Source organism: Solanum lycopersicum, chromosome 1 (assembly GCF_036512215.1).
Source record: "Solanum lycopersicum chromosome 1, SLM_r2.1".
Taxonomy (NCBI): domain Eukaryota; kingdom Viridiplantae; phylum Streptophyta; class Magnoliopsida; order Solanales; family Solanaceae; genus Solanum; species Solanum lycopersicum.
In genome coordinates, this window is record NC_090800.1 from 76,416,627 (window position 1) to 76,443,665 (window position 27,039).

Here is a 27,039-nt window from a genome sequence, read left to right on the forward strand (position 1 = left end):
ATTAGGGTCGATCAAATTTTGGGTGTAACACTGAAGCATTGACATTAATTTGTCTTACATCTCATCCCACTCATGAGATAAAATATATTGGTTCATTCATCATTATTCTATGATATTTATCATATTTGTAGTTGATTTGCTTATCGATGAGGAGTGAGGATGTAAGTATATAAAGATCTATCTTCATCGTCACTAATTTTAGGATAGGTCGATGATGATATTGAGTGTACGTGTTGACATTTAAGCTTAAAATGATTGAATTTGAAGTGACTTGTCAGATTTTAAAATGAGCTGCTTGATTTGAATTATACTAAATCCTAACTCAACTTCGTATTTAGCATTTTTATTTTTTCTAGAAATAAAAATTATGCATCATAGATGTTCTTATATTTGTGTCATCAAACTTGGAGGTTATAATATTCCACATATGTTTCATATTTTGGATTTTAAATATCGGATCTAAATTTTACAAATTGAATTTCACTTCTATTTGTTTTAAACAATTTTAAATGAATGATTGAGGATAGCCTCGTCAGCTTTTGTATTTTCAACTTTCTATAATATTAATGGGTGATTTAGGCAATATATATGGTTTCAACATAATAAAATCGATATGATGTGGATTAGAAAATCGTTAATTTGTCAAACAATTCTGACTCAAAAAATCAATTTAATTAAGAATAGGCACGACTAACATACACGTATTTTATACTCTTTACTATATGCTAGGGAAAACTCTCTCTGAAGTCTGAACCAATAAAGTTAATATTCTTTTATAATATGTTGGTTCCTAAAACAAATCATTTCTTTATTTAAACCTTCATTTTATAATCCAAAAAAAATGCAATTAAGTAGGGTACTTATTTTGATTATTTTAAGCTTCGATTTGACACAACCGACAAATGAAATGATATTACATATAGTCATACACTAGATATATCATTTCTCCCACTTTTCATATCCAAGCTATCAAGATTTATCAAACTTTTCTATCAACTCAATCTAATACTAGTATATTTTATGATTTGGTGTTATATATATCAAATAAGATCTTACATGAGACTTGGGAAGGTGTGTTCTTTTTAAAACGCTAAAATATATATATATATATATATATATATATATATATATAAATAACTTTTTTAATTTATTTTAAGTTTTTATTTTGACACGTTATGTTAATCTCATTTCATTTAAAATCTTAAGCCTCATTTGTGATATACCATTTAAATACAAAAACAAATGTTATTCAGTGTAGATATGCTATTTAGCACGTATTTTAATTTAAAAAGTAGATTTTCCTGTAAATTTATATCACTAAACAGTGTCTTATGACACTTATTAAAAATAAAAAAACTCGTGAATAATTATAAGCAAGAAAAGCTACGTCTTACCTTACGAGATTTCAATTAGCTATCAAAAAACCTCTAATTAACAAACATAAAGAAAACAAAAATTAAAAAGAAAAAAACTAAATATTTTATTTATTAAAATGAAGTGTGTCAAAAATAAAAACCAAAGACAAATGGGGTTGGGGGTGTATTAGAATAAAAAAAAAAAAGATGAATAGGGAGTGTGTTATAGAAGTGTTAAACAAAGGAAGTCTTGTCTAGAAAAATCTTATTATCTTTGTTTCACCTGTCCATCCATGAATCCTAAACCTAGGAAACTCTGCACCAAAAGCTTTACCAAACTTTCACAATAAATGAAAGAGAATTCCCATCACAAATTGTTGTCACCAAAGCACCTATCAATTGTCTCTTACCTTAGCCCTCCAACTCATCTACACCTACCTTTCCACCTAACCTTAAAAAAAAAAACAAAAAAAAAAACTTATTCTTAGCTTATCTACATATTTATAATATTCTTCACAAAAAAAAATATTGTACATACTAAATGAGGGTTGGAACTAGGAGTCTAGAGCCAAATCATATTACCATATATCATTAGGAGTAATATAGGAAGTTTATATAAGTAGAGTTTGGGTTTACCGACAAACAATTAAATTTATGGTCATAAAATCTATTTAGTAACTGATTAGTAACGATAAATTTCTAATAGCTATAAATGAAATAGCAATGAATCAGCGATGAAATTTGTAACTAAATTCTTTTAGTAGTGAAGTAATCTAATTACTTAAACATACATATATGGTGCCACTTATTAACGCGCCATTTCGTACAATTTAAATTAGATCATTTTATGTTTTAAAAAGATACAATTATCAATGCTATCACAAATGTATTATATTAATACTTTGAGAGAACATAATATATTTATATTTCATTAAACCATAAGAAGTCATTAGATATTTTATCAATCCGTAAAGATCGAAAGAAATGCGTAGAAGGATAAGTTAAAGCACGAGAATCTATCTTATTTGAAAATTATAAGATTAAAACGTGAAAACTTATGAATTTTCGCTTATTATAATTCACCAAAGAGCAACTTCACAAACCAATGCATAATTACAATTAGTCTTCTAATTATGGTTGATTAGATCTTATTATTTTTATTTTTTTTTGGTTTGATCTAATTATAAGAAGCAACTTTTAGGGTTTAGGGTCACGTGAAGATGTTAAAAAATCAGTCAAAATCTCCCTTTAATTGACCCGCAATAAACGCTAACTCTTTTTAAATTGTGGGCCCCACAAGATCTACGTGGCGCAACCCCCTCCTCCTATCACGTGCGCTTGCCTCCCCAATTGGTGTCCACGTGGTGTCTTTTTTTTTTTTTTTTGGTCACTTTTAATTTTTTGGTCTAATAGTATAATCAAATCTCCACATGGTTCATTTTCAAAAAGTTATAAAAGCTAAATCCAAAGTTAAAACAATTAAAAAATAACACTTTGATAATCTTTTTTTTTCTTTCTTTCTGGTAATAAAGATCATTGTTTACATATGGTTTTGGTACAATACAACTTCAACTTCCACTTTTTTGATCTAATTTATTCCCATGTTTTCTATCCTAACAATAAATAAAATATAGATCTTATCTATTTAGCCTTTTCTTTTTTCTCTAAGAGTAAATTATTCGATTTTTTTATAAGTACCTTTCATATGACATATGATCAGTATATTTTTTAAATTTATTTGAAAAAATATTTAAAATTAATTTTTTAATTTAACTAACTTATATAAGATAGAAATAAAATATGCGTATAATCTGTCAGTTTTTAAATCACATACGTGAAATTAAGTAGTTGTTAATATTGTAGGTACTTTTATATGTAAAATGATAAATAGGAATGGAAAAAAGTAAGAAAAGAAGAAACTTAAAACCCTAATTATTTTCCTTTTTGATTAGAGAAGCAATCTTGCCCCTTTATGGTGGATTGACATTCAAGCCACACACTCTTTTAGAAGAGCAATTTTTATTTTATTTTTTGTTAACTTGAGTGTTTTTTAATGATATTTTTTTCATCTGATTTTTAATTAGAAAATGTTTGAGATATGTAATATGACTTATGTTAGGTTCATAAGATAATATTTCTAATGTACTACTATCGGACATATATATATAACCATAAGATACTTAAAATAATATGTTATGTGTTATGTGCTGACTATTTGAAAGAAAATACAGGAAGATCATTTATTAGTTCTTAATTAATATTACTTACTCTCTTCGTTCGGAATTGTTTGTCATGTTGCGCTTTTCGAAAATTAATTTGATCAATTTTCAAAGTTAAATTATATCACATTAATTTAATATTTTAAACAAAAAAATTAGATATTTTAAAACTATATGAAAAGTACTATAAATTATAATTTTTTGCATATTAGTATGATGAAAAAATACATCTTAAAATGTTAGTCAAAGTTTTTATAGTTTGACTCTAAAAATAGAAATCATGACAATTATTATCGAACGGGAAAAATAATAATTTATTAACATCATAATTAACATGCTAAAGATAAATTATGAACTAATTATAAAATTATTCATCGACTTCATAAAATAGAAAAGTAGTGTGAGACACTTTAAAATAATAGTGGACAACTATTATTAAACGGGAAGGTTATAATTTAATAGAGATATAGTACAAAAGATTCAGCAAAAATCAGAGTTGTAAGTGAGTGGCAGAATTGGGTTAAATCTTGTAAATCTAATCCATCTTTCAGAAGATCTTTCCCAATCCTTTACTGGTAATTACTAGTATCTTTCCTGTCCCCATCATATTACATTATCAACTCTCTTTTCTACTTTTCTCAAAGTACCATGCCTTATGTTTCAATGAGATAATGGTCAAACATATATGCACAATAATATTTTGTTTATATATACATATATTTATGATATACATTCTGTTTGAATCATCGTAGCTCATTGTTTTATAATGTATTATATTAGATTGTATCGTATGATAGATATAATCTTTGATTAGATAATATTATTTATTACTTTTTAATAATATTTTTATTGTTTGGTTTGACTGTATTCGTATTATGTTGTAATTTATAAATTTATTAAAATATCTCTAATTATTCTAGGGTAGGAGATTTGACTAAAATCAAATAATATGATAAATGGTAAAATAGCATTATAAAATATTATGTAGGGATATATTTGGAAAAAAAATCAGTAAGAGTGGAAACACATGATCAAATCGATTGTTCTATAAAACTCCATTTTTTATTGTTATGTAATAATAAAATTTAACAGTATAATATAATACATTTTAATTAACAATCAAAACAAACACAATAAACATAATAATGATATAATACAATATAATTGATAACAATAATCCAAATATAATGTTAATATATAAAGTTTTAGGTTATATATAAAAAATAAAGTACCAATTTCTATGAGTGTAAAGTTTTTGGCTCCTAATTTATGATGGAATTTGGATAACAATGTCAGTATGATTGCTGCACACCATTATATATAATTTATCTTAATTATGAAAATAGTATTCTTCTGACTTCTTACATTAATGCATATGTATATATTTGATGAGGTAATACCATTATATATAATTTATCTTAATTATGAAAATAGTATTCTTCTGACTTCTTACATTAATTAATGCATATGTATATATTTGATGAGGTAAATATTTTAGATTGATTGATAAAAATATATTTGCTAAATTGTTAAATGTAAATTTAATATCTTTGATCTTGATATAAGTATTAAGACTTGTGTATGTTAATTGTCATTTTGATTATTTAAAAAGTCAGATAATTAGATGTATCAATATGTTTGGTAGTTGAATTCGAAAATAACAATAACAATATAATATTATCGTTTAGTTTTTTTTTTCTTTTAATCGTTTAGTTGAGAATAAGTTATGGTGAATAAGTTATCCCAAACATGACAACCAAAACAAGATATAATAAATTTATCTCATCATTATTTTATTATTCCATCGCTATTTGTTTTTGTCCCTCATACCAAACAACCCCTTAAGAGTATTCTTATAAGAGGGCGTAAAAAGGATAAAATACACATAAATTTTATTTTTACCTCATGAAAATAAAAATATTATTTCTGAATGACACTTGACTCAAATAACACATAACACAACAATTTAAAATAATCAATACAAAGGTAGAATGAAGACATAACAAATGAGACATAACAAATAATAAAGAAAGTATAATTGATCACATAAATCAACACTGATCAGATAAATCAAAATACATGATAATTAAAGTACAAAAAATAATAAATTGTAACAATAAAAAAAATGAAATCACATGAATAATACTAATAATATCTACCCAAATCTCCTCATAAGGGAGCAAGCAACCCTCATCTACCTTCTATCATTCTATTCTACTCGTAATATACATATCCTTACATGTAAAGTTATGTCCTCAGTAAGTTAAAATTATTATATATTTCGTCTAATCATTCCTCATAAATACTTTTTAATCCAATTTACCTCTACTCCATATCAACCTCTTCCATTTCCTTATCAATAAAATAATAAGTTAGTTGATAAAATCTATTTTTCAATGTAAAAATTAATGATATATCATACCTTTTAAAAAACTAATAATTTTTTGTTATGTATAATCTTACAAATAAATTCATGAATTTAACACATGAAATCAGTTTACGATGCTATAAAGAAAATTAATTGTGAATTAAATTATGAATAATTTAATTTATTGATTAGTAAAAATAATTTATATCAAAAACTACACAAGTGTTTCATTAAAAATATTATGGAATAAATATAAGAGTCCAAACACGAATTTGAATTTCTGGTGAAATATCCATGATTTGTTTATTATAATTCAAATCAGATTTTTAAATCATTTCCACATAAAAGCCTTAACAATTAATTCTATGATTTTTACTGTGTCAACATTTAATTAATTAAAACTCAAAAATTTTATTTGTTGGTAGAGAAGGAATGAAATTCATTTGTCTACATTTTGGATAAGGAAATATGTGCCTACATATATAGCTTTACCTAACAGAAGTTTTCTCATAATACTTGCAAGCCTACTCAAATATATATATTCGAAATAATTTACGGTTAATTTGGGATCGATGCAAAATATTGTAGAATTAGAATCAGAATTTAAACTTGCAGGGTGATATCTATTCATGTTTCAAGAAATATTTTTTAAATTAATTCATTTAATATTATAGAATTAGAATCAGAATTTAAACATACTGGGTGATATCTATTTATGCTTCATGAAATATTTTTTAAATTAATTCAAATGAATTAATGTGTTTTAGAATGATTGAATACAAACATACGTGTTGTCTATTATTAATGCGAGTAATATGTTTCTTTGAATGCTTTCAATGTGCGTATTGTTTTAAGTAAATATATCCATAAAATTTCGTCTATAGATGACTCATTATTTTAAAATATATTTTGATGAATAATTGGTGATGAGGTAAAAAAAATATAAAAAATTTATTAGTTGAAATAGAAAAATCACAAAAATAATACTACTTCAAGTGTATTGCTTATCGTTACCGTTTGTTTTGATTTACATGTCACTTTTTTTTTCACACCCTTTATTTTATATTAATTAAATTTTAAGATATTTTTTATTTTTCAAATTAACTTAATTGTTCTATCTTCAAGAACATTTTTAAAATATTTTCTCAATTTTATCGTTTATTTGAATTTTCAATGTGATGACTTAAATAAATTTGACAACAATTAGAATAAAAATGGAAAACTGTGTTCAATTAATTAATTCTAAAAATTCACTCCCTTGGGTCCTTTTTATTTGGAGATTTGGGTTCGAAAAATATTTCAACTTTGGTCTAAATTGTTGTGATATTAAATTTTATAGAGAATCTTTTACCGTTGCACTATTTAATAATTATTTTAAAGGTATATATGTGCCCAAAGGACAAATTACTATTTATAATGATGCATTATTTATAATGTCCACGTGGACACATATAAACCTTTAAAAATGTGCTATTCAAATAGTGCAAAGGGATAAAATGTCTTTTTCGAAAGTTTAATATTTTATAACAACAATTTCAATCAAAATTTAAATATATTTCGAACTTTTTCCCTTTTATTTATCATTACATTCATAAAAAAAACCATAATGAACATTGAAAACTTAAAATTATGGCTACTAATATTATGATTATGAGCAACCAATATGAGAAAAAAATGATTATACAATTTAAAAACTTAAAATTTGTTGCAAGTATTATGATTTATCTACTTAATTAAAATTACTTACTTCATAGAAAACTTCAAAGTCGTCACAGTCCTTTTCATCCTCCCAAGTAAGTGCTCTAATTAATGGGGTCCTAATGACTTAATGCAAATTTGTCGTGTTTTGGTATTAATTAATCAAACAACTTTTATGATTAAATTAATTAAACAACTTTTATTGGTTATCTCAATCAACCAATCAGACTCTGTCTACGGACGCTAAATATGCTATTAGTCCTCCCTAATATTTGCTTAAATCCGCGGTCCCCACCATGTCTTTTTCGTTTCGTGATATCATTTTGAAACTCGATTGATTCAAACTTTCATCACAAAATTTCATTTTAAAAGGTTAAAGTGATTCTTTGCAAAGACGATCAAATATAAAACCTCTAATTAAGAATAAAGAATAAAATATTTACTATCTAAGACGACTTCATATCTCAGAGTTAAATTTGTGAACATTTGATTAAAGATGAAGAAACACGTATTATTTCACCCCAATATTTTAGTGGTCCCCACCATGTTTTGTACCTAAACATTATTCTAATCTTATTTTAATCTTCAAAGATTTGTGTAAATACAAATTGGTTTCACCAAACTTTTTTTATGCTGATTTCAAGCAAGTCCAAGGTTTTTTTATTCTTTCACTATGATGACAATTCATAAACCAGCTGGCAGTGGACCTTGGGTTTGTGATTATTAAACAATTGCAAATTATTAAAGTATATTAATCAGGATTAGACTTCCAAACAATTACACAAATTATTTAACCTTAATAATAAGGATTAGACTTCCATGTACTATATTCTCCACCAACAAATATGGTCACATATATAAATAAATATTTTCGGTACAACAAGGCACATCAACATATTAGATAATAAATAATTTTCGGTTTAAAAATTACTCCATCTGTTTCAAAAAGGACACTGTAGTTTGACTTGGAATGGAGTTTAAGAAAATAAAGAAGACTTTTTAATCTTGTGATTTTAGATTAAACTTTTGTCAGATGTACCAAAATGCCCTTTAATCTGGTGGTATTACAAAGGAAAAAAATCATTTCTTTTTAAACAAATTAAAAAGAAAATAAGGACATTTCTTTTGAAACGAACGGAGTAATTAACAGATAATGATCCATCTCACCAGAGAGGTTTGACATCATTTCACTATTTAAATTTTATACCACTTTTAGAATTTTAGATTATTCAAATGATAGTTAACTACTCACATTTAAAATTTTAATTTGACACTTATCAAATAATTATATTTACTCATATATATAATACTACTTCTATTGAGAAAATACTAGTCTTTTTTTTTAAAAAAAAAAAAAGGACAAAAGTGAGTAAGTTATTAAGGAAACAAAGACACACAAAATTAAAAAATTAAAAATACTTTGAGTTTAAATAATATTGTTTTGATTAAGAAGAATTGATATGATTGAAGTGCCTAGGTCTTGGCATGATTGTTCCAACAATCATTTGTTTGATGAGATATTATTAAACCTTTGATTAAAAACTATAGAATCTTATGTTATTGTTAGTGATCATTTTAAATTATTAACACTACGACAAAAGTACATTTATTTATTTTTGTTATCTTAGTTGCTATTGGTAAAAGAGCTATTTTCACCCAATGGGCTATGATTTAAAATATTTTTTCGTTTAATAATCAAATAAATTTTCTCTCTCTGATACATATTACTGTTTTGCCATATAAAATATATATTTTAAAATAGAATAAGATAGAAAGGTATGTGTTTTTTTAGTACATGTTAAGGAAGAGGGAAAAAAAATATTATTTCGAAGATAAGCTAAGATACTACTAAATATTATTTTTCTTTATAATGCACGAGTATTACTATTTCTAGTCCTTTTATTTAAGTGAAAAAAACATGTTAAGTCATTATTTAACTATCATCATTTAATTTTACTGCTTCACAGAAAGTTAAAAGTACTAGGTCATTGTCTCCATTATTTATAATACATATATTACGAATTAAAATAAAAAATGTTACTAGTTTATTTTCAAATTATTTAGACTCATTCTTCATGTGCAAGATGACTTACTCCTTTTTACAATCAATTTTTTAAAGAACTTATGCCGTACTAGGTCTAAATTAATATCATAGTCTAAATTTTTTAATGATTAGAATATGACATTAATACAATAATACTTTTATTTAATTAATATAATTGATTTTCTCTTTGTTTAAAATTGCGTAGAATGTAATTATTTAAGTTGGGCCAAGGTATATATACGTATGGCTTGTTACTTTAGGAATGATATGTCCAAGCCCAATCTTTATACTTGGGCTGAATTTTGGGCTTTCATTATTTTGTGTAATAACATGTCTCAGCCCATAGCCACATTTTTTTGGGGAAAATTTTCAAAATGTCAATATTTTAACATTTAAGAGGCTCATTAGCAACATTTCAATATTTAGTAAAAATATCAAATTTTAGTTTGTTTTTTATGATTTGTTTTTATTTTAAGAATATAATTAGTTAATAACAAAAGGGAGAAAATCAAGGGAGAGAGTATTTCAAAAAAGGTAAAGATCACTTAATTCTCATCAGTTACATTTTCAAATAAAATTTAAACTTTATTCATTTTTTTTCTCTAGAATTTTTACCTTTTTAAAATTATATTTATTCCACAATATATTCTATTTATATTTATTATAGTTTTTTATTAGTTTGTATTCATTCTAATAGGTATGCCGAATGTATATATATAGTCATTTAAAAAATATATTTGTATTCATATTTTTTTTTTCCTATATAGTTATTTTTTTCTTCAAAAATCTTGTATGTATTTATTTCAATATGTATTTCATTTGTATTTTTATTTATTCTATATTTATTTAGAATTTTGTATAATAATATATAGAATACAAAAAAATAGTATGATGAAAAAGTGAATGAAATATAAAATTTAAAAGAAATAATTGAATATTTGGTGTACTCATTCTTAAATAAAATACATTACTAGTTGACATACCTTTAGAATAAATACAAATTAAAAAAAAATGTCAAATTCAGAAACAATGCAACATAATTTTTGAATGAATACAACTATTAATTGTAAAAATACATACTGACTAAAACAATATCAAAATTCAATATATACTTCCAAATTGATGAATACAAAAAACAATAAAACTATGAAATACAAAAAATAAATACTAACTGTGGTACATTGACATAACTATCACAAAAAAAGCAGAATACAAAATGAATTAAATATATGAAATACAATTCCAAATCTATGGATACAAAATACAATATAACAATGAAATACATAAATACATACTGACTAAAACAACAACAAAATTCAATATGCACTTCCAAATCTATGAATACAAAAAACATTAAAACTATGAAATGTACACAATCAAACTCATATAGTGTGTTAAACTGACATAACTAACACATAGAAAAAAACAGAAAACAAAATACAATAAATATATGAAATACAAAAATAAATACTAACTATAACGTAATAAAAATTTCATATACACTTCCAAACGCATTGTAACATGAATTTTTTTTAATCTTAAAAATTACTAAACAAATTAAACTAAACATGCAAGACACAGAACATGCAAAAAAAAAAATACCTCTTCTCCAACAAAGTGGTGTTCTTCAACTTCATGGTTATGAATTTGTGTGGGATTTTGTACATCAACGGATTCACACATTTTTCCCCGTCGTATATCCTCCTTAGATTTAGAAGTGGAGCCTACATTGTTGTTTAATTCTTGAGTGAAAAAAAAATTAAATGATGGGAAATCGGAACAACTTTGATTATTTTGTCCAATATCTATAGTAACTCTCTTGAAAATGTCCACTGAAGAGAGAATTATGTAGTCTCAAATCCTAAAAAATATTTTAAGAACATCAACAAAACAAAAAAAAACAGTAAGTTAATAAATAAGGAATCTGAAAAACATAATACCCAAATCAATTTTAATCTTCAAATCAAATCTTGCAACAAAATTAAATGAGAAAAATAGAAAATATTAATATATTTAATCGAAAATCTGTGGAATTGATTTGGAAGAATGTTAGATAGAGAAATTGAAAAAAAAGTAAGAAAAGAGAGCAAAATCTGGGGATTTGATTAGGAAGAAAAGTAAGAGAGAGAAATTGATAAGCTTAAGAAAAGAGAGAGAAAAATTAAAATGACATTAATATCTATCCAATTACATATTAGGAAAATGTTTAATCTATGAGAGAGAGAAAATGATGTAAATAATGAGAGAGAAAATATTAATAATATCAGAATAATTATTTATTTTTAAAATAATGACATTTTTGACATATTTACTAATATTATTAAAGTATAAATATTATCACTAAATAAGTTGATTTTTTTCACTAGTTAACTAAATTTTCCTTTTTTTTTTCTGAGAAATTACCTAAATACACATCTTATTTACCATAATCTTTAAAATTTCCTACAATTTTTTATAAAAAAATATCAAATATCTCCTCTCGGATACATTACTCTTCCCTCATTGATACATTCCTCACTTCTCTGATACATCTCTCCTGTTTCAGATGTCCTATGACCTCTCTAATACGTCCATATCCTCTCCCTGATACATCCATAGCTCTCTCGGATACCTCCCTCCCCTATATATCCGGATGTTTGTTGATATATCCTCAAATCAGTAATATTCGAAATTCATATATTTTAAGAAATTTTGTAATTTGAAATAGTAGGAAATAATATGATTAACTCGTTTAACACTATGAGATACATGTAAATTATACAAAAAAAAAAAAAAAAAGAAAAAAGAAAAGGGAATAAACAGATAGACATCCAAAAGTAATTTACACAAATCAACCTAAGTAGAGAAAAGTTAATGGGGATAAAGTAGTTGACGAAAAATAGTTTCTCACTATCACTATCTAAGCTATTTTTTAATAGGAAAAATATTTCTACTTTCAATTTCAAAATATTTTATGTTATTTAATTTATTGCAATATTCTACTTCTCCGTTTTTAAGCACTTGTTCATTTTTGAATTTGCATACTTATTAAAATAATAATGATTGATATAGTAAGTTTACTATTTTATCACTGTTAATTATGATACAGATGAATAAAAATTTGAATTTTTCAAGAAATTGTATTTTTTTTCAAAGTAATTAAAAAAGGGTCTAATATGTTATATTCTTTTTTTCTTTTCTTAATTTGACAAAATAGACAAGTATACGTCGCTATCAAATGGTGGAGTAATATGTATGATAAAGAACAGTTACATTTTCCAAAAGGTGAGATTTTGAGACGTAGAGACTTCTGTTTGGCCAACGTAGCTCAAAGATATTCATTAGAATGTTAAGTATTGTAGCCCAAGTAGTAGGCAATAAGCTGGCTTGCTCCACGTCATCACTTTGCCAATCTTTAATACTCATCTCGTCGAATCATCGATCCAAAGCTGATACAAGTACTCTTTTTGGTGAATGGATAATATTCTTTCTTAATTATTTCTGAAAAATATTTTGGCCCAACTTTCCATAACTTAGAGCATACCAACATACAAGTCCAAGTATAGGCCTAATTATTATTCACAAATTAGTATAAGTTAGGTAAATGATTTAATTAACTAATACATTAGGTAAAAATACACCTACTTATTTTGATCCTAACGATTGGTTGTATTTATATATGAGGCAGCAAGGAGCGAGGCAGAATAATGGCAGGGAAAAAAATACTTTTGCATATGAATGCAGGAAATGGAGAATGCAGTTATGCCAGCAGCTCCACTCTTCAGGTATGAAACTTGTTTGGAATTGAGACTGTAATTATTGCTATACGAACTCATCAATACTCTATTTCCAGAGAAAGATAATACAAGAGGCAATGCCTGTTTTAGAAGATGCCATCAAGAAGATTGGTGAAAAATCATGTCTTAATATGGCAGACTTGGGTTGCTCTTCAGGACCAAACACACTCTTCACAATATCAAATATCATAAAGATTGTACAAATATTATGCGACGAAAAGAGATGCAAAATGCCAGAGTTTCAAGTTTATTTGAATGATCTCCCTGATAATGACTTCAACAACATTTTCAAATCGATTCCATCCTTCTATCAAAACCACACATTGTTTCGTATCAGGCGTTCCAGGTTCCTTTTATGAGCGGCTCTTTCCTAGCAATAGCTTGCACTTGGTTCACTCATCTTATAGTCTTCATTGGCTCTCTCAGGTGGTATCAATGAACTCTTTTAATTACTAGATAGATATCACACTAAACATTATGATACTGAACACATGTAGGCTCCTGAAAATTACATGGAGAACAATAACAACATATACATAACAAGGACAAGTCCTCCTCATGTAGTTGAAGCATACATGAAGCAATTTGACAAGGATTTCTCAAGATTTCTGCAATTACGCTCCGAGGAAATAGTAAGTGGTGGACGTATGGTTTTAACATTTATGGGAAGCACCATTCCTGATCCCTATGGAAGTCACTATGCCTTACTGGAACTTCTATCAAACTCACTCATTGATTTAATACATGAGGTCCGTCCACTTCATCTACCCATCTGCTTTTCTCAATGTAAATCGTTAGAGAGTTAACATTTTTGGTTTTCTCATCAATGCAGGGACTTATTGAACAGGCAAAACTAGACTCCTTTAGTCTTCCTTTTTACGCACCAAACAAGGATGAAGTTGAAAAAATTGTTGAAATGGAAGGTTCATTTGTTGTGGATACCATTAACTTTTTCAAAGTGAAATGGGATGAGAGGGACAATGATGATGATCATATTTGTTTCGATGCGTATAGCAGTGGTAAACATATAGCAAGAAATACTAGAGCTGTATTTGAACAAATGCTTGTTAGCCATTTCCAATTTGGAGATTCGGTTGTTGATTATTTGTTTGAGAGATATGCCTACCATTTGACTTGTAATTTGTTGGTTCAAAAAGGCAACTACTTCAACATTGTCATATCTTTAACAAAGAAATGACAACAAGATGCTGCACTTGCAAATACACTAATAAGCACCTCCCAGTCGGAGTGATAGTTTCTTGTTATTCAATAACTAGTTACCGGTTGCACGTGGCCCCATGCTAAGTTACATGAAGTTGTTGTAACAATGTGTGTGTATATATATATATATATATATATATATATATATATAAAATTTCTCTTATCATACATAGATAATACTTTTGCAAGAGAAAAAGAGGATTTTCTACGATATCAATTAATTCTTTTTTTAATAGTTGTCTTGCTTAATTACGTATTGCATCAATATTAATTCAATAACTTCTTTATTGATAGTCTAATCTATCTAATAATATAAAGTTGAATCTAGAATTGTTGATCTGACACCCTCCAATGGCCAGCATTTACAATTATATGTTTGATTTTTAAAACATCTCAGTAAATAGGAGCCATCATATGCAACCCAAAACTTACGTTAAAAACTCTGCCACTACCATCATCATTTATTACCTTTTCCTAAACCTTTCTCTATTCCTTCTTAAACATATTATTATATTACAATTAAGTCACTTAATATCAATGTAAGTTACACTTTTATTTATTACAATATTTTTTTTTAATTTATATTATTCAATTACGTTACAAATTTATTGATTACTATAAATACTAAAGCATATCATCCTCACCAATGCGGTAAGAATTTCTTTCATGATATTTACACATACGTCACTTTGTTATGTCTAATTTTATAATATTAAGATTATTTATGATTAAATTTTTTTTTTGTTTACAATATGAATGATAATATGTCATATGCTTATGTTGTTTGTGAGAATTCAAATTCAAAATTCAAATTTGATGGGTAATTATTTGTTTTATTTTAGTTTTGTTGATGTCTCTTATTAAAAGTGTTTTTCTTTCTTTATTTTTCTCATCTGTGTTATTTTCTTCATTATTGTTGGCTATTTTTCCATAATTTTTATTCTTCGCATATTTTATGTGAATCATTTTTATAATTTATGGTAAAAGATAAGATGAATATATGAAAATATTTGAGAATTGAAGTTCATATTTGATGAACACTATCGTTATTAATATATGCAAATTTTGTTACTATCCTCTTCTATTCTTTTAAGATGTTTTAAAATTGATGGTTATGATATTAATTCAAATATAGTGATTTCATATTTATTTGTCAGGATAATATTCTAACATTAATTGAAATAAGCATGATTTACTAAATTCATCTTTAATTTACAAATTGAAAAAATAAAATTGACAAAGTATGATTATCTTCATCCTTTGAATGCACACGACAAGTTAATAAAATTTGATATTTTCCTCATCTCAAAATAAATAATATAATTTGTATGAATATGCTACAATAATAAACTTTTTTATTAGAAAAAAAAAAGGTATAAAAACTGACTCAACTTTCTTGCTATGGGGATTTTGATAACTTTTGTTTAATTTTCTTGAATTTGTTATATGCATTTTTGATAGAGTATAAAGAGATTGTTTCAAATAACTAATTTCTTCAAATACTTTATATTTTTTATGCAATTGGTGTTATATATCTCTCAATCTATTTTTCTTATATAAATTTATAAGTATATTACACCGGTAGTAAAAATTAGTGAAGATAGAAAGTTATTTACAAAATATTTCACAAGCTAAGATTAGTGAAAAGTGAAAAGAGTTGATTCATAATTACAGAAGAAAAGATAACAACTTTCGAAGAATATGAACATTAACAAAGAAAATAATAAAAGATTACAATATTTGGAGGAAAAGACTAATTTTATAAAACTGCAATTGATCTTATTTGGACCACAATAAATATTTAAAAATTATTTTAATTTCATGAACAAGGAAGATAATGACATTTTGGTGTTCTCAGCTTTCAAAATTTAATTACAAGTTTATTCGATTTAAATTCTTAAATTTTGTGAGAAAGATACCAACAAAACTAAAAACATACTAAGAATAAAATATGGATTCTAAAAAATTGTATAAAATTATAAACACATGGGACAAACATACCCAATAAAATAGGATGAGATAGTTGAATGTAAACTCTTAGTTTAATCAATTTAAAACTATTACGATACAAAAACTTAAATAGTATATAAACTTGATTAAGACTTGAAATATGATATATTTGGATTAAACTCAACAAAGAACCTTCACAAAACTTTGGCAGTATACTATTTTAATTCTTTTTTTTTTGATAAATTAAACGAGTTATTTATTGCGCGAATAAGTTTACTAGTATTTAATAATCATAAAAAACCGATTGATCTAATATTTGGAAGGAACGGTTACCTAGGATAGAAGAAGATCTCTCATATGATTTATTCACAAATTTTGGAATTGAAATGATATAAGAAGAGCTTCAATTTGTTCAAAGTCTTCCTCACATTTTTTTCTTTTGTTTAAAAAGGTATTGTCTATGTATAGAGAGAAAGAATAGAGAAAATCATATATATTTCTAGTGAAGGTACGTAAAAAATATATCTATTCATTTTAATAGTGGAATTTGAATAATGAATGAGGCATGTACAAGATGGAATTTCAATTTTCAACCATTTCAGAGAAACGTTACTGTGAGTCACGTTTTAACTATAAAACATGCTTTAGAGTAACGAATTATAAAACGTTACTGATAATAACGTCTTTTATCTGTTTACTTAGTTAGATTTTTTGTCTTTTTGTTATTGAATTTTTTTGAATAAAATATTATCTAAAATGTTATTGAAAACTACATTTATACTAATTTTGTATTATTTTAAAAAATATTATCTTGATAAATTAATTTTAATAATGACCTACTTTGGTCAAAATTCTATTTAGGCATTCTAGGTTCCTTACTTCCTTTTATGAGTGGGTATTTCCTAGCAAAAGCTTGCACTCATATTACTGTCTTCATTGGCTCTCTCACGTATCTATGAATCAGGACCGTTTTAATCACTAGGTCACTAAAGTCACCGCTTGGGGCCTCCAATTTTAAAAAAAATACTTATACATATTGCTTAAAATTATATGTATGTTTAATTTTTTTTAAAAAGAATATGCAAGAATGTTAAAAAAGCATATAAAATAGCTGTTAGTTTTTTCCACAGTTTTAAGGGAATGAAATATTTTATGAAAATAATTTTCTTATTTATTTCCGAAAATTTTGACCATATAATATTATTTACCTTATACTCATCTTTTTTATCCTCTATTATATTATTTTAATTCTCAATATTGAACTCTCTCCTAAAAAATGATTTATTATTGCTTACAAGTCAAAAAAGAATAAAATTTGCTTTTGAGTGTCTTCTTCAAAATCTTAAGAAGTGCAATTAGCAATCATTATATTGAAGCAACGCAAGACTATTTCAATATTATTATATCAACTTATTAAATTCGTGAGTCATGTTTTATTATTCTAACTTTATATTATATTTTTTCTTGAACTTTTGTTATTGTTGATATTCTAAGTTAGTAAGTATATATATTCTCGTTTTAGTTGTTATTAAGAGAAATAATACAAGTAGAAGATAATGATTTAATGGACATACGCAATCAAATAAAAAGATTTGATTCTTTTCCTAATGCATATATTGTTTATAGAATAATGTTAACAATTCCCGTAACTATTGCCTTGACCGAAAGAAGTTTTCGAAACTAAAATTGGTAAAATCTTATCTAAGATAAACAATGTGATTGAATGTATTAACTATATTATCAATTAAAAAAGAATTACTAAAACAAATTGATTAGAAAACAATAATTAATTAATGATTTCACATCTAAAAAGACAAGAAAAATAGATTTTAAATAAATATATAGTACATGAATATTTTTTTTAAAAAAATATTAGGGCCCTCTTTAAGTTTTGGCTTTAGATCCTCAATCTTGTTGAGTCGATCATACTAAACTCTTTTTTGTTAAATCATATACTATTAGAGTAGATATTTTGGTACGACTTTCATGTTCTAGGGGGTTTTATTCCTCATTTGGTTTCCAATGTTAAATTTGAGTTTATATGGAAGCTCAATTTTTTAACCGTTTAAAGACTATTAATGGTATCAAAAAGATCACTTTTCAAAAAGATGCTTATTCCAATAACATCAAATGACTAACTTATGTGTATGATCATGTTACATATCTCTTCTCTTATATTAAAAAAAAAGGGGTAGTTCAACATGCTTGCTTCATTTTTTACGGGTATTTTTGTCTTTTCAATTTTTTATAATGATTAGATGTCTTCTTGTTGTTTAATCAATTTTTGTCTTTTCAATTTTCTACTGCAACGTGTCTTCCTATGCTGATATCAATGTATTGCAAAATTCACTTCTTCTCTTCAGCATTTATCATAAAAGATTTTGCATGTTTCAAGTAAGCTTGTTTTTTTCCATCATCTTTTTTCATTTTTATTACAGTTAAAGTTCCAAATTTGATTTGGCTATGTTCCCTTATGATATGTACCGCAGAAAACGAAAAGAGCTTTAATTTTGGATCATTCGTTTTTAATATTTATATATCAGGTAAAAGTTAATAATATTTATTTATAATCTAGCTTATCTAATGCTATCAATCTATTGAAACACGTTTAATTATCTAATTACATTACTATGATTCATGCTAGCATCTCCCTAGTAACCTTAATATTTGCAAGCAACTCTCAATTCAACAAATAGTTTGTGTTTGTATAAAGCGAAGGAAATTGAATATATAATTCAAATATTTTAACTCGGTTCAATTGTATACGAATTTAAATTGTATGCAGATATACAAGTAGAATTATTGATACATATACATAGTTGTAGTTACATATATTCAATTATTTATCCGATATACATATCCAATTCGCCTCTCTCCGCTCGCTCGCCTTTCTCCTCCCTCTCCCAGTCTCCTCCCTATAACATTTAGCTATAAATAGTAATTAACCAACTACAGGTAGAGCATAATTAAGGGGTGATTCGTCTATTGTATTTAATTATATAGGATAGGTATATGTGGGAGAAATAATGGCAACTGGCAAACTTGTGCATATGAATGCATACAGTTATGCAAGCAATTCCACTCTTCCGGTATGACTTCTCTCATCTACTAATCAAACTCTGCTTGGAATTGAGGCGTAATCGTATAATCAATTCAATTCATGTCCAGAGAAATATAACACAAGATGCAATCGATATTAATGCAGAGAGAGGACTTATTGAACAGGCAAAACGAGGATGAAGTTGAAAAAATTGTTGAAAAATGGAAGGTTCATTTGTTGTTGATGCCATTAAGTTTTTCAAAGTGAACTGGGATGATGATGCGTATAGCAGTGGTAAACATATAGCAAGAACTACTTGAACAAATGCTTGTTAGCCATTTCCAATTTGGAGATTCGATTGTTAGATTATTTGTTTGAGAGATATGCATGCCTACCATTTGACTTGTCATTCGTTGGTTCAAAAAGGCAACTACTTCAACATTGACAACAAGATGTTGCACTTGCAAATGCAGTAATAAGCACCTCCCAGTCTCTTTGAAGGAGTCATAGTTTATTGTTATTCAATAATTTGAATATCCCAATATCTCTAAGGCTGTCATATTCTATCTGTTTCTTTTTAACATAAACAACAACACTCGTAAGTGATCATAGCAGTTGGCTGTGTATATAAGACAATGTATATTGTATTAATTCTCAAGTAATTGCTCTCTTCTTATTGCACTTCACTTCTCTTTCAGATAATCCTCAACTTGGATATCGAAACCTTGTGCTTGTGTCTTCACATTGGAGCCCTCGCGACTGGAACTAATTAGAGATGATGACGTTGATCGTTTCTTCTTCAACATAGACGATGAAGATTGGGAAGCTTCCTAAAATATGTAAAAGCTCTACATTGTCATACTCGGATCATGGATTAACAAAAATGTGGTCTCATGTTTGAGTGTTCGATACAAGTGCAGATTCATATGGAGGTCGGATCATGTATGATCTAAATTCTAAGATTTGGGTTACGGATAGATATGGTTGCAGGAGTTCAGCTAAAAGTAGAGTTTTAAAATATGCCTAAATATGAGACACTGAATGGAAAACTTACGAAGAAAATATTGATCAAGAGGAGAATAAAGGAAAAGGAAAATAACAAATGTGTGGTGAAGAGTTCAAGCAACAGCAAGTGAAAGCTTGAGTGATTGTGTTTTTTTTTAAAAAAAAAAAAAATACCTCCATTAGATCATATATTACAAAGGGAAATCTTGTACAAATATTTTTTATCAATTTGTAGTTAATATATCATTAATATCAATTTTTTCTCAATATTTGCTTAATTTCATTCAAATGCTAATAGATCAATGAGAATATGAGAGGTAGGTCGAGTTTGATGATCATTTATTTTGATTATCTAGAAGAATAAAAAAGTACCCGCACAAATCAAACCAACCGGCAAAATTGACCAAATTGAAATCAGAAAAATATATATTATAAATTTAGAGGTGTGTAAATCGATAAAGATCTACTCAAATAAAAAATCAAATTAAATAATTCAATTCTTTTTGGGTTTGATTTGATGTTTTTAGAAACCAATAATACATGCTTTGATCCGTTTGGATTCGACTCCTCTCCATTTCTCTTTTCTTCATTTTCTTCAAGTGTCTATTTGGATTAATGACACGTATCATAGATTAAAATAAATGGTTAAGATTTAATTTCTCAAAGTTAACCTCTAACCATGATTTTAGTTAATAAATTCATTATATATTAAGTATTAAAATTATTATAATCTCACAATCTTAGCAACATATTATCTTGTCCATAAATATAGAAAAAAAAGTTTTCTTCCTTTTCTTTTTATCGTAGGATTTTTTTCCCGTTTATATAATGTTTTTATTGTAATTTTTTGTTAAAAGCATATTGATCCGTGGTTAATAAATTACCTAGCGAAATCAAACCATTTTAACAAACTAATTTCAATTTCATAATAAGATTACAAATACGGTGATACCAATACATACGATAATTAATTATAGTTTATGTACTTCTATTCAGTTAATTAGAGTAAAAGATTATTTAAAAGAAAATTTAAAAAAGATCTTACGTATAAAAGAAATTTAGGAAGAGAATTTTTTTCCCTATATCTATGGACAAGATAATATGTTGCTAAGATAGTTATATTATAATAATTTTTAATGCTTAATATATAATGTATTTATTAATTAAATCATAGTTAGCGATTTAGTTTGGAAATTAAATCTTAACCATTTATTTTAACCTATGTCATGTATCACTAATATAAATAGAAACTTGAGAAAAATGGAGAAATGGAGAGGAGTCGAATCCAATTTAAATAATTAAAGAATGAGACTTCCGTTTTAAGAAAAGAATCAATTCAGACCACAGTATTAATACTCTGATTGACTTTACGGTGTATATTATTAATTAAGTTAATTAAAAATATTATGTTATATCTTTTATTTTAATTATACACATTAGCCGTAATTGAAATAGCTTCAGAATTTTAGAACCCTTTTTTTAAAAAAGAAATAATGGCAAGGCGTGAACTTGTGCATGTGGATGCAGGGAATGGAGAATCCAGTTATGCCAGCAACTCCAATCTTCAAGATCTGATTTTTTTCATTAAATTAAAAAAAAAAAAAATATATATATATATATATATATATATTATTAATTATTTCTGTTGATATTTTAATTGAATCAGACTCATTGTGCGTTTTTTCAATAAACTGGTTAGATGAGAAATAAATGATTTAGGTGAGAAATAGACCTACGTGTTCCTTTTATATGGATTAAAAATAAAGATAAAGACGAATAAATTAAAACGGAAGATATGATATCTGGTAGCATATGTATAAAGTGCAAAGACAAAAGTAGCATTAATTATGGATCATTGGCTATAGTATTTATGTAGAAAAAAGACAGCTAAGAGTGTGGAAGAAATAATGGGAAGGAGCAAAGTTGTGCATATGAATGCAGGAAATGGAGAATGCAGTTATGCCAGCAGCTCCACCCTTCAGGTACGTATGAATTCTCTTTTATGGCTAGATTACGTGTATTCCGTCCGATGAAACTTGTTTGGAATTGAGGCGTAATTGTTGTACTAACTAAGTAATCAATACTCGATTCATGTTTCGTTATTTGGCAGAGAAAGGTAATAGAAGTGGCAAAACCTGTTTTAGAAGATGCCATCAAGAAGATGTTCAGTATTATTGGTGAGTTTCCCAAGTCATGTTTGAATATGGCAGACTTGGGTTGCTCTTCAGGACCAAACACACTTTTCACACTATCAAATATCATAAACATTGTACAAGTTTTATGCGGCGAAAAGAGTTGCAAAATGCCAGAGTTTCAAGCATATCTGAATGATCTCCCTGATAATGACTTCAACACCATCTTCAAATCGATTCCATCCTTCTATCAAAACCACACAAATTGTTTCGTATCAGTTGTTCCAGGTACCTTTTATGAGCGGCTATTTCCTAGCAAAAGCTTGCACTTGGTTCACTCATCTTACAGTCTTCATTGGCTATCTCAGGTACCAATGAATCATACTAAAGTCTTTTTAGTTATCTTGTTAAATCATATATATTGACAAAGAGGAATCTTTTTGTGCTAAGATACACTAAACATTATGATATTCAAACTACATACTGAAACATGTAGGCTCCTGAAAAGATTGAAAACAACAACAACATTTACATAACAAGGACAAGTCCTCCTCAAGTATTTGAAGCATACATGAAGCAATTTGACAATGATTTCTCAAGGTTTTTGCAAGTACGCTCCGAGGAAATAGTAACTGGTGGATACATGGTCTTAACATTTATCGGAAGGGGCATTCCTGATCCCTACGGAAATCACTCAGTTCATCTGGATCTTCTATCAAAGTCATTCGTTGATTTAATACATGAGGTCCAGTACTTCACCTCTGCTAACTTCTTGCTTTGATCTTCCAGTAATTTGTTAGAGTTTATTGATAATAGATACATCATATATTACTCTAACAGTATATTAAACTAAATCCTTTGTTAAATCTATGTTCATGTTTTCTTGATATGTCCTGCAGGGACTTATTGAACAGGCAAAACTAGACTCGTTCAATTATCCTTTTTACACACCATACAAGGATGAAGTTGAAAAAATTGTTCAAATGGAAGGTTCATTTGATGTTGATACCATAAAGTTTTTCAAAGTGAACTGGGATGAGAGGGACAACGATGATGATGATGCGTATAGCAGTGGTAAACACATAGCAAGAACCACGAGAGCTGTTTCTGAACAAATGCTTGTTAGCCATTTCCAATTCGGAGATCACATTGTTGATTATTTGTTTGAAAGATATGCCTACCATTTAGCTTGTCATTTGTTGGTTCAAAAGGGTAAATTCTCCAACATTGTCATATCTTTAAGAAAGAAATGACGACAACAAGATGTTGCAATTTAACAATACAATTAAGTACCAGACTGGAGTGTTAAAAAGATATTTATGTTTATGTTAATGTCAATTCTCGAATGTTGCAATATTGATACAGAATTCAAATCTTGAATGATCAAACCTGAAGAATCAAATTATGTAAGATTGTTCGTCACCGATGAAGAACAATTATTTACATCAAAAATTGTTGACTCTAATTTAGATGAGACATCCAGAGCACACTAGAGAGGCCAAATATAGGCGACAATGACAGTAATATCATCAATCTTGCCACCATTATGTTCAATACCAGCTTTATGACTCTCTCTCGTAAAAGGCGTATAGACCTCTGTGTTCTTGGCATTGTCTAATGCATACTGCGCAATCCTCCATGCCAATGTCTCAGGCACATCCGATTCCCATGAATCCACCCCCGCATTCACAATTGTTTCTAACTCAAAATCATGAACATTATCAAACAATCCATCGGTTCCCAACACGATCACATCCCCTGCAATCACTGGAACACTGATTTTCTCCGCTACATTCGGCTTATCAGAGGTGCTCTCATTCCCCAATTGAAAAGGACAATTAAACCTTGATTGCTGAACTTTCGATTTGTACACAATTGTCCCCTCTCTTATTACTGCAAATCCGCTATCTCCAATGTTAACAGCGTGCAATGTGTCATCGGAAAGAGACAGAATACAAGCAGTAGAAGAACCCTTATTCTTTGTTTTCGAAAAAGCTTCATTAAGAACTTTCATCAAATCAATACTACTAGTAGTAGTAGTACTATTACTCTGTTTGTGAATTGCCAATTCAGCGTTTTTCATCAATTCCCTTGAATACATACCTGAATCGATACCCTTTTTCGCCCACCCACCAACACCATCAGCAACACCGATCACCTGTTTGTTAAGGCAAATAAAACTCGCGTCTTCACCTAATGGCTTTGCTGGGTTCAATTTCGGAATGTAAAAAGACCCAGCGACCATAATCGTCTTTCCAGTGACCGCAACATCTCTACTATCAACCTCTTCAGGGATGAATGTCTCATAGGGCTTAATATCTTCATCCATAAAGTCGCATGCCGGTGTCAATCCCTCATGGCGTTCGTCATAATCGCCGGCGATGACGTCAACTTCCGATTCATCCGTGACCCGGCATCTCTTCGGAGGAGCAATATCGATCGCCATTTGAAGCAACGATGAGAAAACCCTGGAGAAGAAAAATTAAGGGCTTAACATGGAGTCTGTGGGTTTTAGTTTTATATAAAAAGAAGATTTATTGGAAAACCAAATTCATGTAGAAAGCAGAAACCTAAGAAATTCTTTTTTTTTTTACCCGATAATCAATACTCTTATGCTAGAATAAATAAATTTGCTGAAATATAAATTAAAAAATAATAGATAACTAATACATTTATGCTACGACATATATAAATATGTTTAAATTTAATTAAATAATACCTCTTATAGCATGTGCGAATACATTAAAGTGAATTCATATTCACAAGTTAAAAGAAAGATTTTCAACAGCGATAACAAGCTAGACAAAAGACAATTGTTTTGTAGTTTTCTATTGTAATCTCAAGTTTATATACAAACTCTCTCGATGCATTATTTATGAATTTCTAAGGTTAAAAGAATCCTACTTGTAAACATCACAGGCCTATTTTTTTCCTAATTTTGAGTTCTAATTAAATATAAATACTTAATTACTAGACTTCCTACTATGGAAATAATCCAAATAATTAATTTGAAATATTCTTATTATAATAAATTATTAATTATGGTATAGAATCTATTAGAATTTTTATTAAAACTGAATAACAATATATTTTACCATAAATAATATATGGTCAATAATATATATCTCTAACATTTTATCACTCTTTTTTTCCATACACGAAAGAAAATATTATTTTATATAGATGTACAATTTCTTTCACAACCAAATATCTTTTAAAATTTTACATGATTTATGAAGAATGATGACAATATTTTATTCACTTTATGTCTATACTGTCATGTACTTTAATATCATATTAAAATAAGCTTATATGTTGACATGTTAAAAGAAATTTACTAAGTAGGTGTTTGGCAATGTGATATCATATCACGATATAGTATTGTGAGATGAAATTAGTGTTTGAACATGTGATTTCATGCTGATTCTATCTCATGATTCCATATCACGAGATGTGATTCCATATTCTGCAAAAAACATAATATGAAATTACATGGTGATTCCATATCATGATTTAAGATATTTTAATACAAAAATTAATCCACAAGTTTATAGATTAAAATAACCCCAAATTCATATCTACTAACAATTTATTTCATATGTAAATAAAAGTTATAATCACATCATTACTTTTTAAAATTTATTATCCTCATCGACAACATATAGTCACTTTAACTCACACCAACCGATTGTTAAAGTGATGAAATATTATGATCTATAAACATGAAAATATAGTTTGCGAATATTAACCAACAAATTGCTCAAAGTAACAATATTGGTTCGTCTTCTCGATCACATGATCGATAAATGCAAGTTCAACTTAAGAAAATTGTTCGTACTATGTGGAGGATTATATTAAAAACCAGTACACTACAATTTATGTTCAATTTTTTTAATTAAATTAAAGCTAGATGAAACAATTGCTTAAGTAGAGAGCAGTTGCATCTCCGTACCTCCAGAACCCCGTAAGTTTCGGAAATCCGTTTGGACTTCCCGAAAGTAGGGGCTATGGCGTCTCTCCGTTTGGAGACTCTGGAGGATTTCCCCCATCCTTTCCCCCCCGTGTCTCTCCTCCAGCATTTCTGTGAGGCTTGAAAACCTTTGTAATATAATTTCTTATTTGATAAGATTGAATAAATAATTGAGCTTTTTTAATAATTTTACAATTTATGAGATTTTTATGTTTATGAGAAAATATAACACAAAAATTTCATATCACAAAACTTCAATTT

General features: G+C 27.2%; 3 protein-coding genes across 3 annotated transcripts; 2 read left to right on the forward strand and 1 right to left on the reverse strand.

The window, feature by feature from the left end:
- The first annotated feature begins 13,337 nt into the window (after positions 1 to 13,337).
- On the forward strand, positions 13,338 to 14,729 carry LOC101254028 (benzoate carboxyl methyltransferase-like). Its single transcript, XM_069299535.1, is given in 5 exon segments — positions 13,338 to 13,448; positions 13,517 to 13,770; positions 13,772 to 13,886; positions 13,958 to 14,209; positions 14,293 to 14,729. Coding segments are annotated over 5 exon segments (1,065 nt in total). The 5' UTR covers positions 13,338 to 13,370; the 3' UTR covers positions 14,659 to 14,729.
- A 7,700-nt stretch (positions 14,730 to 22,429) lies between these two features.
- LOC101254332 (probable jasmonic acid carboxyl methyltransferase 2) lies at positions 22,430 to 24,146 on the forward strand. The gene is made up of 4 exons (XM_004229467.5): positions 22,430 to 22,658; positions 22,787 to 23,176; positions 23,305 to 23,553; positions 23,708 to 24,146. Exons 1-4 carry the CDS (start codon positions 22,584 to 22,586, stop codon positions 24,059 to 24,061), a joined length of 1,068 nt encoding a protein of 355 aa, XP_004229515.2. The 5' UTR covers positions 22,430 to 22,583; the 3' UTR covers positions 24,062 to 24,146.
- LOC104648136 (probable protein phosphatase 2C 80) lies at positions 24,114 to 25,670 on the reverse strand. Its single transcript, XM_019215301.3, has 2 exons — positions 25,528 to 25,670; positions 24,114 to 25,276 (listed from the first exon to the last, which is right to left on the reverse strand). Exon 2 carries the CDS (start codon positions 25,252 to 25,254, stop codon positions 24,298 to 24,300), a length of 957 nt encoding a protein of 318 aa, XP_019070846.2. The 5' UTR covers positions 25,255 to 25,276; positions 25,528 to 25,670; the 3' UTR covers positions 24,114 to 24,297.
- Between the last annotated feature and the right edge of the window lie 1,369 nt (positions 25,671 to 27,039).

Coding starts and splice junctions, on each gene's coding strand:
- LOC101254332 (XM_004229467.5), top strand. CDS start 22,584: ATGGGAAGGAGCAAAGTTGTGCATATGAATGCAGGAAATGGAGAATGC. Junction 22,659..22,786: donor CCAGCAGCTCCACCCTTCAG/GTACGTATGAAT, acceptor GTTATTTGGCAG/AGAAAGGTAATAGAAGTGGC. Junction 23,554..23,707: donor TCGTTGATTTAATACATGAG/GTCCAGTACTTC, acceptor TATGTCCTGCAG/GGACTTATTGAACAGGCAAA.
- LOC104648136 (XM_019215301.3), bottom strand. CDS start 25,254: ATGGCGATCGATATTGCTCCTCCGAAGAGATGCCGGGTCACGGATGAA.